This window comes from Myotis davidii, unplaced genomic scaffold (genome assembly GCF_000327345.1).
Source record: "Myotis davidii unplaced genomic scaffold, ASM32734v1 scaffold46, whole genome shotgun sequence".
NCBI lineage: Eukaryota > Metazoa > Chordata > Mammalia > Chiroptera > Vespertilionidae > Myotis > Myotis davidii.
In genome coordinates, this window is record NW_006383006.1 from 2,463,197 (window position 1) to 2,473,646 (window position 10,450).

Sequence of the window (10,450 nt, forward strand, 5' to 3'; positions counted from 1 at the left end):
GAAAGTGTTGATAGAAAGAAACAGATAAACATCCAGGAACAGGTCCAGAGACAAAGATACCTAGGATAGGAGAAGAATGCAGGAAGAGTGTGGGCTAGAGTTATCCCCACAGAAAGGTGGCTTTGCACTGGGAGCAGGTTCTAAGTCCTGGAAGGCTTGGGGCTGACTGAGGTGTCCATTCTTGAAGAGCTGTTAAGTATGGATCAGGAAATACCTGAGGAGGGGAGCTGAGGCACTTTACCTTGGGCTTCTTCGGGCCTGGGTGATGACATCTCACTCCTGACCACTGGTGCTCCTGAATAGCTCCTTGCCTCCACCAAGCACCTCCTCCCCATCTTACCTACCTTTGTGAACAAATCATGAGCAAGCTGAGGTCTCAGAGCAGCACCTCCTCCCGCATACCTCTGCTTCTCCCTTGGCTCAGCTGAACTGCATTTGTATTATGCAGGCATTCATCCATTCTATCCCCCCTCCTTCTCTCCTTTGGGAGACACCAGGGGATAATGCAAGTTTCCAACCCTTCCCACTTCCAATTCTCTTCTCTGCTTCTCACTCCCGGCTTACTAAACTCCAGCTATTTATTTGTTCCCATCAAGAGTTCCTTTCTAGTTCTCCCTCACCCTTTGGACAGAAGTTCAGAGGCAAAGAGCTGATAATACATAGCAGAGTCTGGGCTACTCTGTCGGAAAATATGGATAGCCCTACTCTTGCTCGATTCGACAGGGTTTCAGTTCTTATGCTGGGGCTATATGTCAAAGTGGACCCTCAATGCAGCAGCATTGGGACTGTGGAAGGACATGTGGCTCCCAGGCAAGTGGACACTCTCAGAGCTGAGCGACACCTCAGAGCCACAGGGTTGCAGGCCTAGCAGATTCTGATAAGAAGGAGAGAAACATTCCCATGTTCAAAGGACAGAATCTCTAGGTCCAAACCATGTGGTGATGAGGAGCATGAGGGGAAAGGGAACGAGAAGACCCAAAGTAATAACTCTATAGAAATAGGGTCACATGCATACACGGAAAATGTCTGTTTCCTTTTCTTCCATATATGGATGCAGAACCTGTCCTGATGTAAAAGACTATAGGCTGCTGATGTGGCATGATCTCGTAAGTGTGGAGGGCAACCATAGGCTCCAGAACCGGGTGGCCTGAGTTCAAATCCTAGCCAGACCACTTACTGGAATTCTTTTGTGTCATGCAGCCCTTCTCAGAGTAATGTTTTAAAATACATTTTTTAAAAAATGGTATTTTTCCCTGACCGGTGAAGCTCAGTTGGTTGAACATCATCTTGTTGTGCACCAAGAGGCCACTGATTCTGTCACCAGTCAGGGTGCATGCAGGAGGCAACTGATCAATGTTTTGCTCTCTCTTTCTCTCTCATTTCCTCTCTCTAAAACCAATAAAACTTTTAAAAAATAAATAAAATAATAATATGGTATTTGTATACCCATGTTCATTAAAGCATTATTCATAATAGCCAAAAATGGAAGCAATTCAAGTGTCCATTGACAGATAAAGGGACAAACAAACAAAATATATAAATACTAGAGGCCCAGTGCACAAAATTCATGTAGGGGGAGGGAGAGGTGTCCTTCAGCCCAGCCTGCACCCTCTCCCATCTAGGACCCCAGAGGGATCAGGCCTAAACGGGCAGTCAGACATCTCTCTAACAATCCAGGACTGTTGGCTCCCACCCGCTCGCCTGCCTGATTGCTCCTAACCACTTCTGACTGCCAGCCTGATCACCCCCTAATCACTCCCCTGCCAGCCTGATCGATGCCTAACTGCGCTCCTGTTGGTCCGATTGCCCCTAACGGCCCTCCCCTGCTGGCCTGGCCCCCCCCCCCCAACTGCCCTCCCCTGCTGGCCATCTTGTGGCGGCCCTCTTATATGTTGGGGGGATGGTCAATTTGCATATTACCTCTTTATTAGATAGGATATTATATACAATGGAATCTTATTCAGCCTTAAAAAGGAAGGAAATTCTGACACATACTAGAATATGGATACATCTTGAGGACATTATGCTAAGTGAAATAAGCCAGTCACAAAAAGAAAAATACTTTATGATGCCACCATGAGGTATCTGGAGTAGTCAAATTCATGGAAACAGAAAGAAGAAGGGTGGTTACCAGAGGCTGGGAGGAATATGAAATGGGGGGGGGAACTTGGTTAATGGGTATAGAGTTTCAGTTTTGCAAGAAGAAAGGAGTTCTGGAGATTGGCTGCACAACAATGTGAATGTACTTAACAATACTGAATTTACACTTAAAAATGAGGAAGATGGCCCTGGCCGGTGTGGTTCAATGGTTTGAGTGCTGGCCTGTGGACTAAAAGGCCACAGGTTCCATTTCCGGTCAAGGGCAATTACCTCAGTTGCAGGTTCACAGGCCCTAGTAGGGGCGTGTGCAGGAGGCAACCAATCGATGTGTCTCTCTCCTGTCAACGTTTCTCTTTCTCTCCCCTCCCCACTCTTCCGTCCCTTCTACTCCCTCTAGAAATCAATGGGAAAAAATATCCTCAGGTGAAGATTAAAAAAAGAGACAGAATTCAAATGCTATAGAATTCACCCATTCGAAGTGTAGTGCACAATTTAATGGCTTTTAGTATAATCACAGATATGTGCAACCATCAGCACTGTCAATTTTAGAGAACTTTTATTACAACGGTCAATTTTAAATCTTCATTTTACATGGCCTATCCACAGCAGTTGACACGCTTGATCAATCCCTTCCCCTCTAAACATTTTTTTCACTTCACTTTCAGGACATCACACTCTCTTGGTGTTCTTGGTGCTTCTCCTTCCTCCCTGGCCATTTCCCTTCAATTGGCTTGGCTTTTCTTCACCCTGACCTCTTTCTAGAGATTGGAGTGCCCAGGGCTCTCCTCTGTCTTCCTGGGTGATCTCATCCAGCCTCATGGTTTTAAATACCATCTACATGTTTTGTAGCAAATGTGTGTCATTAGAGACCAAGGCTAAAATCACCCACGCCCTCGCATTTCAAATTACTGCATCTGGATGTGAAAGTTGGACAGTGAAGAAGGCTGATAGGGAAAAGAAAATGATTCATTTGAAAGTTGGTGTTGGAGAGAGTTCTATGGATACTCGGGCCTAGACCAACAGAAAGATGAACAAGCAGGTAGTAGGGCAAACCAATCCTGAAAAGTTGCTGGATGCAAAAATGACAAAACTGAAGCTGTCCTATTTCAGGCACAAAATTAGAAGTCAGGGTTCTCTGGAAAAGATAATAAAGCTTGGAAAAACTGAAGGCAACAAGAAAAGAGGAAGATCACATATGAGAGGAACTGACACCATAAAAGAAGCCTGTAGCATGATGCTACAGGAGCTGAGTAAGGCTTTGAGGACAGGACACTGTGGACGTCTCTCATTCATAGGGTTGCCGGGAGTTGGAGCTGACTCAATGGCACATACGCACACACATGTTTTGTATTACCAAGTTTGCATCCCTAGCCCAAGACATCTTGCACCTGCTCCCAACTTGTTTATATAAATGCCTGCTCCACATCCCCATGTGGATTCTAGGACAACTCAGCATAGTCAGAACTAACACTATTCCACATGCAGTCTTCCCTTCCTCCGTCGATGACAATTTCATCTTTCTAGTGTTCTGGCCCCAAATCCTTGTTATCCTTTTTTTTTTTTTTTAAATTTCAGAGAGGAAGGTAGAGAGAGAAAAACATCAATGATGAGAGAGAATCATGTATAGGCCGCCCCCTGCGTACCCCTCACTGGGGATCGAGTCCGCAATCTGGGCATGTGCCCTTGACCGGAAGCTGATGCTCTATCCACTGAGTCAAACCAGCCAGAGCATTCCTTGTTATCCTTAATGGCATTTGTCTCTCACATACCACATTCAACCCACCAGGAAATTCTCTACCCTCAACATATCCAGAACCCTATCCCTTCTCCCACGTGCTTTGTTATCCACTGGTCAAGCTGCCACCATCTCTAGCCTGGATTACTGCTATAGCCACCTAACAGGTCATACTGCTTTTATACTTGTTCCCCTAGGCCAGTGGTCGGCAAACTCATTAGTCAACAGAGCCAAATATCAACAAGCACAACGATTGAAATTTCTTTTGAGAGCCAAATTTTTTAAACTTAAACTATATATTATTAAGTTAAACTATATGTTATTAATTTAATTAGGGTACTCCTAAGGCTTACAGGGGTGGGCAAACTTTTTGACTCGGGGGCCACAATGGGTTCTTAACCTGGACCCGAGGGCCGGAACAAAAGCATGGATGGAGGGTTTGTGTGAACTAATATAAACTCAAAGTAAACATCATTCCATAAAAGAGTATGGTCTTTTTTTTTTTTTAGTTTTATTCATTTCAAACGGGCCGGCTCTGGCCCGCGGGCCGTAGTTTGCCCACAGCTGGCTTAGGAAGAGCCACACTCAAGGGGCCAAAGAGCCACATGTGGCTTGAGAGCCGCAGTTTGCCAACCATGGCCCTAGTCTATTCTTAACACAGTAGCCAGAGTGATCCTTTTAAAATAGAAGTGACTTCATGTTACTCCTCTGTTCAAAATCCTGCAGTGACTCCCCATTTCCTTCGAAATAAAAGCCAAAGTTTACACAATAGCCCACAAGGCCCTTCGTGACTAATTCCCTCTGCTCCCTATCTTCTTGACTTTATCTCTTACTACTCTTCCCCTCACTCATTTTGTTCCAGTGACACTGGCCTCAACTTTTCCTCAAACCCTTCAAGCACACTTGTGACTTAGAGTTTGCAGTGGCTAGTCCCTCTTCTGAAGAGCATGTCCTCCAACTGTACAGCTTGGCCAATTCCCTCACCTCCTTTTGGGCATTCCTCAAATTTCATCTTCTCCAGAAGGCCTTCTCTGATCACCTTACTTAATATATGGTCAACCCTCCCAACCCTGCTCTATTTCCAAACCCCCTTACCTTGCTCTATTTTTTCTTTTGTTCTATAGCACTTATTGATTTCAGAGAGGAAGGGAGAGAGAGAGAGAGAAACAGCAATGATAAGAGAGAATCATTGATCGGCTGCCTCCTGCACGCCTCACACTGGGGATGGAGCCTGCAACCCAGGCATGTGACCTTGACTGGAATCAAACCCAGGACCCTTCAGTCCTCAGCCTGACGCTCTAGCCACTGGGCCAAACCAGCTAGGGCAACTTATCACCTTTTAACATGCCCTATTTTATTTAATTAAATTTATTGGGGGTGGCATTCATTGGTAAAATTAAGTTTTAAATGTACAATTCTATAATACATCATCTATCTACTACATTGTGTGTTCACCACCCAAAAGTCTCATCTCCTTGTCATATTGAAAAAAAATCTTTATAGTTGACAGTATTACATATGTCCTTCCCCCGAATTGACCCTTTCTAGTCTGTTTCCACCCTGTCACCATATATTTTATATATTTGACCCCCTGTACCCTCTTCAAAATCCCTCCACATCCCATACACTATATCTATATTGTAAAATATGTTTTTATTGATATTTAGAGAGAGAAGGAGAGAGAGAGAGAGAGAGAGAGAGAGAGAAAGAGAGAGAGAGAGAGAAACATTGATCAGTTGCCTACTGTCTGAACCAGCAACCTGGGCATGTGCCTGACCAGGAATCGAAGCAGCGACCTTGCGGTGCATGGGATGATGCTCAACTAATTGAGCCACACTAGCCAGGACCCATACACTATATATTTTTTATTAAAGTATGATTTTATTGATTTCAGAGAGGAAGGGAGAGGGAGAGAGAGAGATAGAAACATCAATGATGAGATAGAATCATTGATTGGCTGCCTCCTGCACATCCCCTATTGGGGATCGAGCCTGCAACCTGGGCATATGCCCTTGACCAGAATCAAGCCTGCGACCTTTCAGTCTGCAGGCCAATGCTCTATCCACTGGGCCAAACCAGCTAAGGTCATACACTATATTTTTAATGCTTATTTCTTAGGTGTGTTTAGTGTCTCCCAAAACAAGAATTTGTTCGTTGAGGTAGCCCAAGGACCCAGTACAGTGTCTGGTACAGAGCTCAATAAGTACTTGTTGAATGAATGTATGAAAAATGTGGACAATGCCTGCTCTATAAAACTATTATAGGGATTAAATAACGGGCAAAGATCCTGACACCTAACAACGGACACCCAACAAATGTTAGATCCCTACCTCCTTTCAACAAATATCTTCCCCGGCTGCCTCCTCTTACAGCACCGCTCCTTCCCTCCTGTCTGGAAAATTTCACCATTCTAGTCTCTCCTTTAATTTTCTAATAAAAGCAGGTCTTGTTATTCACCAAGTTTGCCCAGTAAGTGCTGGGCAGTTTGTTAGTCAATCATATTATTTATTCTTTTTTTCCCCCCCCCCCGCATCACCATTTATCCCCTCTATGCCCTCATTCACCGCCACCCTTCCCACCCTCCCCCTTTGATTTTAATCCAGGAAGATCTAACAAAAGGCCACAGATGTCTTCTGAGAAGAAAAGGAACCCTGGGAGACCAGCTTTACCTAGTGCCACAAGATTTATCTGATTAGCAAATTGTCACCCAGAGTAGTAGAGAGCCCTGAGGACACGGACCAGTAAATGTTTTTGTTGTTGGAGGTTTATTGCACTGATTTTTAAACTTTATTAAGGGATAATTTACATACATTAAAATAGAATGTTTTAAATACAATTTGATCAGTTTTGACAAATGTACTGTCGTCAATTTGATTTGGGGTGGAGGGCATTAAGGTCACCTGGGATTATGCAGGTTGAGATTTAGCAGAGGGGTCCTGGTTAGAAAAGAGAACAACATCAGGGCTATTGGGAAACATACCCAAACTAGCCGCCCAATGCACACAATTCATGCAGGGAAGGGGTGGGTGTCCCTGCGCCCAGCCTGCCCCTCTTGCAGTCCAGGACCTCTCACTCTCTACCGCCCACCTGCTTGCTGCTCCCTGGTGGTCAGCACAGGTTGTGCCACCGTTGGGTCTATTTGCATATTAGGGTTTTATTACATAGGACTAGAGGCCTAATGCACAAAATTTGTGCAAGAGTTGGCTTTCCTTCCCTTGGCTGCCTGCACCGGCATCCCTCTGGCACCTGGGACCTGGGCTTGCTTCCCTCCGGCTGCAGGCATACGGGACCTGGGCTGGCATCCCTCTGGCCACCTGGAGGCACCCTGGACCTGGGCTTCCCTCCCAGCCCCAGCTTTGTCCAGAGTACACTGGTCTAATGAGCATATTATGCTTTTATTATTATAGATTATATAGATAGGGAGGAGTGGAAACACCAAGGGCTGACCTGAGATTGGTCCTGGGATCTCACTGCACCAGGATCTGGACCTACAGAATATCTGGCAACTTCACGGCACCCCTTGTCCTCCTGAGGGAGTGGGCCAACTCCCTATCACAGCAGTTTCACGTGTTTAACCCATGGGGATCTTCCCAGCCCTCGACAACCAAGCTTCACCGCTGCCACGGCACTCAAGGGGCCGATTTTCTCTCCATCCTTAGAAACTGGTTTCGGATCTGTATCAGTACCGCGGGCGGAAAAAAAGCAAAAGTGCTGCAGCAGGTGTCGGAGCCAGGAATCCCCTTTTGGGTCTGCCATCCTCCGGACCTGGGGCTCTTGGCAGCCAGGCTCTCACCCGCACCCGCCCCCGCCCCCCTGCGCCTAGAAGCCTCTAGACTAGAGGCTGCAGATTCCGCTCCACTTAAAGACAGAAGCGCCGGCTTCAGGTCTGCTGGGCAGACTGAGGCGGGACTGGAGATTCTGGGTGAGGAGCCTGAGGCTGGAACGGATGTGTGCGGGGAGAACAGACGCGGGCTCAGGGCGGGAGACTGAGACGGTCACGGTCTGAGGAAGTTCCTGAGAACTGAGCCCGAAGGGGGTGAGGGGGCTGCTGGGGTGGCGGCCCCAGGAGGCTGCGGTTGGAGTCTGTGCCCTCTCAGCCTCCTGGGGACTCGGGCCCAGCTGCACCTGGCGTGCTAACGAGTCCCCCGGGACCCCTCTTCAGTCTCGGGCGGGCTCGGGGAGAAAGGGCACTGGCAGGAGGGGGCAGGGTTGGCTCCTGGGGCTTACGGTCTCCTTTCACTCCCAGTATCTGAGGCTCCCAGGCCCTGGCTGCTCCTGCCTCTTCTCCTTCACAGTGTCCCAGTGTGGCCAGGAGGGCCCTGGCGGTGGCCTGGACCTTGTGTACCAACGCTTAGGCAGGTAAGAGAGGGTTTGTGGGAAGTCAGGACGGGGATGCCCACAGCTGCTTTAAAAGTTCTCCACCCTCCCGGTGTGTTTTCCACCACCTCTTTCCAGACCTGGGCCGAACCGCCTGCACTGCCTGGGGCCACTCAGGGAGCGCCTCAGTATCTGGGCAGCCATGGATTCTCTCCCAGCCCCATCTTCAGGTCAGGGCCACAACCTGATGGAAGCTTCCAGAGATCCTGAGAATTGGCACATCGGGGGTTATTCTAGAGATGCAGTTTCACAGCCACAGATGGCACTAGAGGAGGTGAGGCCAGAAGAAACTGCAGGCAGTTGGGATAAGGTGGGGCAAAGCCTGACGCCCAGGTAGCCAAGTGCCCCTGCCATTTTCCCTGCCAGGTGCCAGATCCACGGGCAAGCAGCCAAAGACGGTCACTCCCCGGATCCTCCAGGGAACACATGGCACAGTGGGAAGTGAGGTACGTGGGCAGAGTGGGACTAAGCTGAGAAACCCTTCCTCGAATCTCCACCCTAAGTGATACAATAAGAAATCTAGCTCTACCTCCTACTCCGGCCTTCATCTCTTCCATTCCCTCTTCAAATATCCTAGGAACCAGACCTGTCTTCCAAACAGAGAGCCTGACCAGGCACTGCCTTCTGCTAGCCAGAAACATCTGAACAAGGTAAATTGTAACAGTTTTTCAGAGAGATCTGTCCAATCAGGCTAAAGTTTTAAAATTGGGATCCTTCATTTTGATGCTCAGAGATTATCACATGGAAATAATTTTCGAGAGAGAGAGTAGGGGGCACAGAGAGGAGGCTTCTTGACATACTATTAGTGTGACACAAGTATTTTCCCCAACAGAAGCGTCCAGCACCTGCAGCCACTATAAAACTGAAAGAAAAGAGGCTCAGAACTCTAGCCCCAAGTCCACTACAAGGACTGCCCACTCAGGACCTACGAGAGGGAGAAGACTGGGAGCAAGAAAATAAACATGAAGACATGGGCCCCAGACTGGAGCACAGTCCCTCAGTTCAAGCAGGTGAGTTAATGAGAGTAATGAGAAGAGGATAAAACTGCCACAGTGGGGGAAAGGGCCGATAATCACCTTCATGTCTTCTTCCTTCCTTCACAGACTCAGAATCCCCAAGCCCTGAAGAGGTACCAGATTACGTCCTGTGAGTCCCCTGCCATTTCTAAGTTTATCATGCCTTGTGCATATGAGATTTAGATGAACTTCCTGGAAGCTTGGAGCTTTGGCAGGTAATGAAATTGAAGGTGGTAACTTAACTCTGCTCCTGGCAGGCAATATGGGGCCATCCACACTGCAGAGCAGCAACATGCTTATGAGCAGGACTTTGAGAGAGATTATGCTGAATACCGCATCCTGCACGCTCGATTTGGGGCTGCAAGCCAAAGGTTCATAGAGCTGGGGGCAGAGATCAAGAGAGTTCAGCCAGGAACTCCAGAACACAAGGTAAGGACTGGACTCAGGATGGCTTCAAATATCCTAGGAACCAGACCTAGGTTCATAGAGCTGGGGGCAGAGATCAAGAGAGTTCAGCCAGGAACTCCAGAACACAAGGTAAGGACTGGACTCAGGATGGCTTCAAATATCCTAGGAACCAGACCTCAGGTCTACTGGCCATAAACTCCGTTTTTTTCAGTGACCAGTTACAAGCAAGCCTGTTTTAAGATAAAAATTATTCTGTATCATTTGGTAGCATGAGAGGAAGTTACTTCCCTCCCTTAAGAGAACTAGTTTTTTTCTCAATGTTAAACTTGATGCTGCATTTTCTTTGTTTCAGGTGCTGGAAGAAAAGATAGTCCAGGAATATAAAAAGTTCAGGAAGGTAAGACTAGGTCTGGGAATGTCAGCAATAAGGTAAAAATGAATTACTTCTCTTATGAGCAGGACTTTGAGAGAGATTATGCTGAATACCGCATCCTGCATGCTCGATTTGGGGCTGCAAGCCAAAGGTTCATAGAGCTGGGGGCAGAGATCAAGAGAGTTCAGCCAGGAACTCCAGAACACAAGGTAAGGACTGGACTCAGGATGGCTTCCCAGGTCTACTGGCCATAAACTCCCTGTTTTTTTCAGTGACCCAAGTGACAAGCAAGCCTGTTTTAAGATAAAAATTATTCTGTATCATTTGGTAGCATGAGAGGAAGTTACTTCCCTCCCTTAAGAGAACTAGTTTTTTTCTCAATGTTAAACTTGATGCTGCATTTTCTTTGTTTCAGGTGCAGGGAGACAAGAGAGCCCAGGA

The 10,450-nt window shown here is 47.2% G+C and overlaps 1 protein-coding gene across 1 annotated transcript; it reads left to right on the plus strand.

Annotated features, from left to right (window-relative positions):
* The first annotated feature begins 3,127 nt into the window (after positions 1-3,127).
* ELL3 (elongation factor for RNA polymerase II 3) lies at positions 3,128-10,085 on the plus strand. The gene is made up of 9 exons (XM_015557517.1): positions 3,128-3,350; positions 7,855-8,194; positions 8,291-8,486; positions 8,579-8,658; positions 8,790-8,862; positions 9,045-9,222; positions 9,316-9,358; positions 9,486-9,657; positions 9,989-10,085. Exons 1-9 carry the CDS (start codon positions 3,128-3,130, stop codon positions 10,067-10,069), a joined length of 1,386 nt encoding a protein of 461 aa, XP_015413003.1. The 3' UTR covers positions 10,070-10,085.
* The last annotated feature ends 365 nt before the right edge of the window (positions 10,086-10,450 follow it).

Coding starts and splice junctions, on each gene's coding strand:
- ELL3 (XM_015557517.1), top strand. CDS start 3,128: ATGAACAAGCAGGTAGTAGGGCAAACCAATCCTGAAAAGTTGCTGGAT. Junction 8,195..8,290: donor GTGTACCAACGCTTAGGCAG/GTAAGAGAGGGT, acceptor ACCTCTTTCCAG/ACCTGGGCCGAACCGCCTGC. Junction 8,659..8,789: donor ATGGCACAGTGGGAAGTGAG/GTACGTGGGCAG, acceptor CAAATATCCTAG/GAACCAGACCTGTCTTCCAA.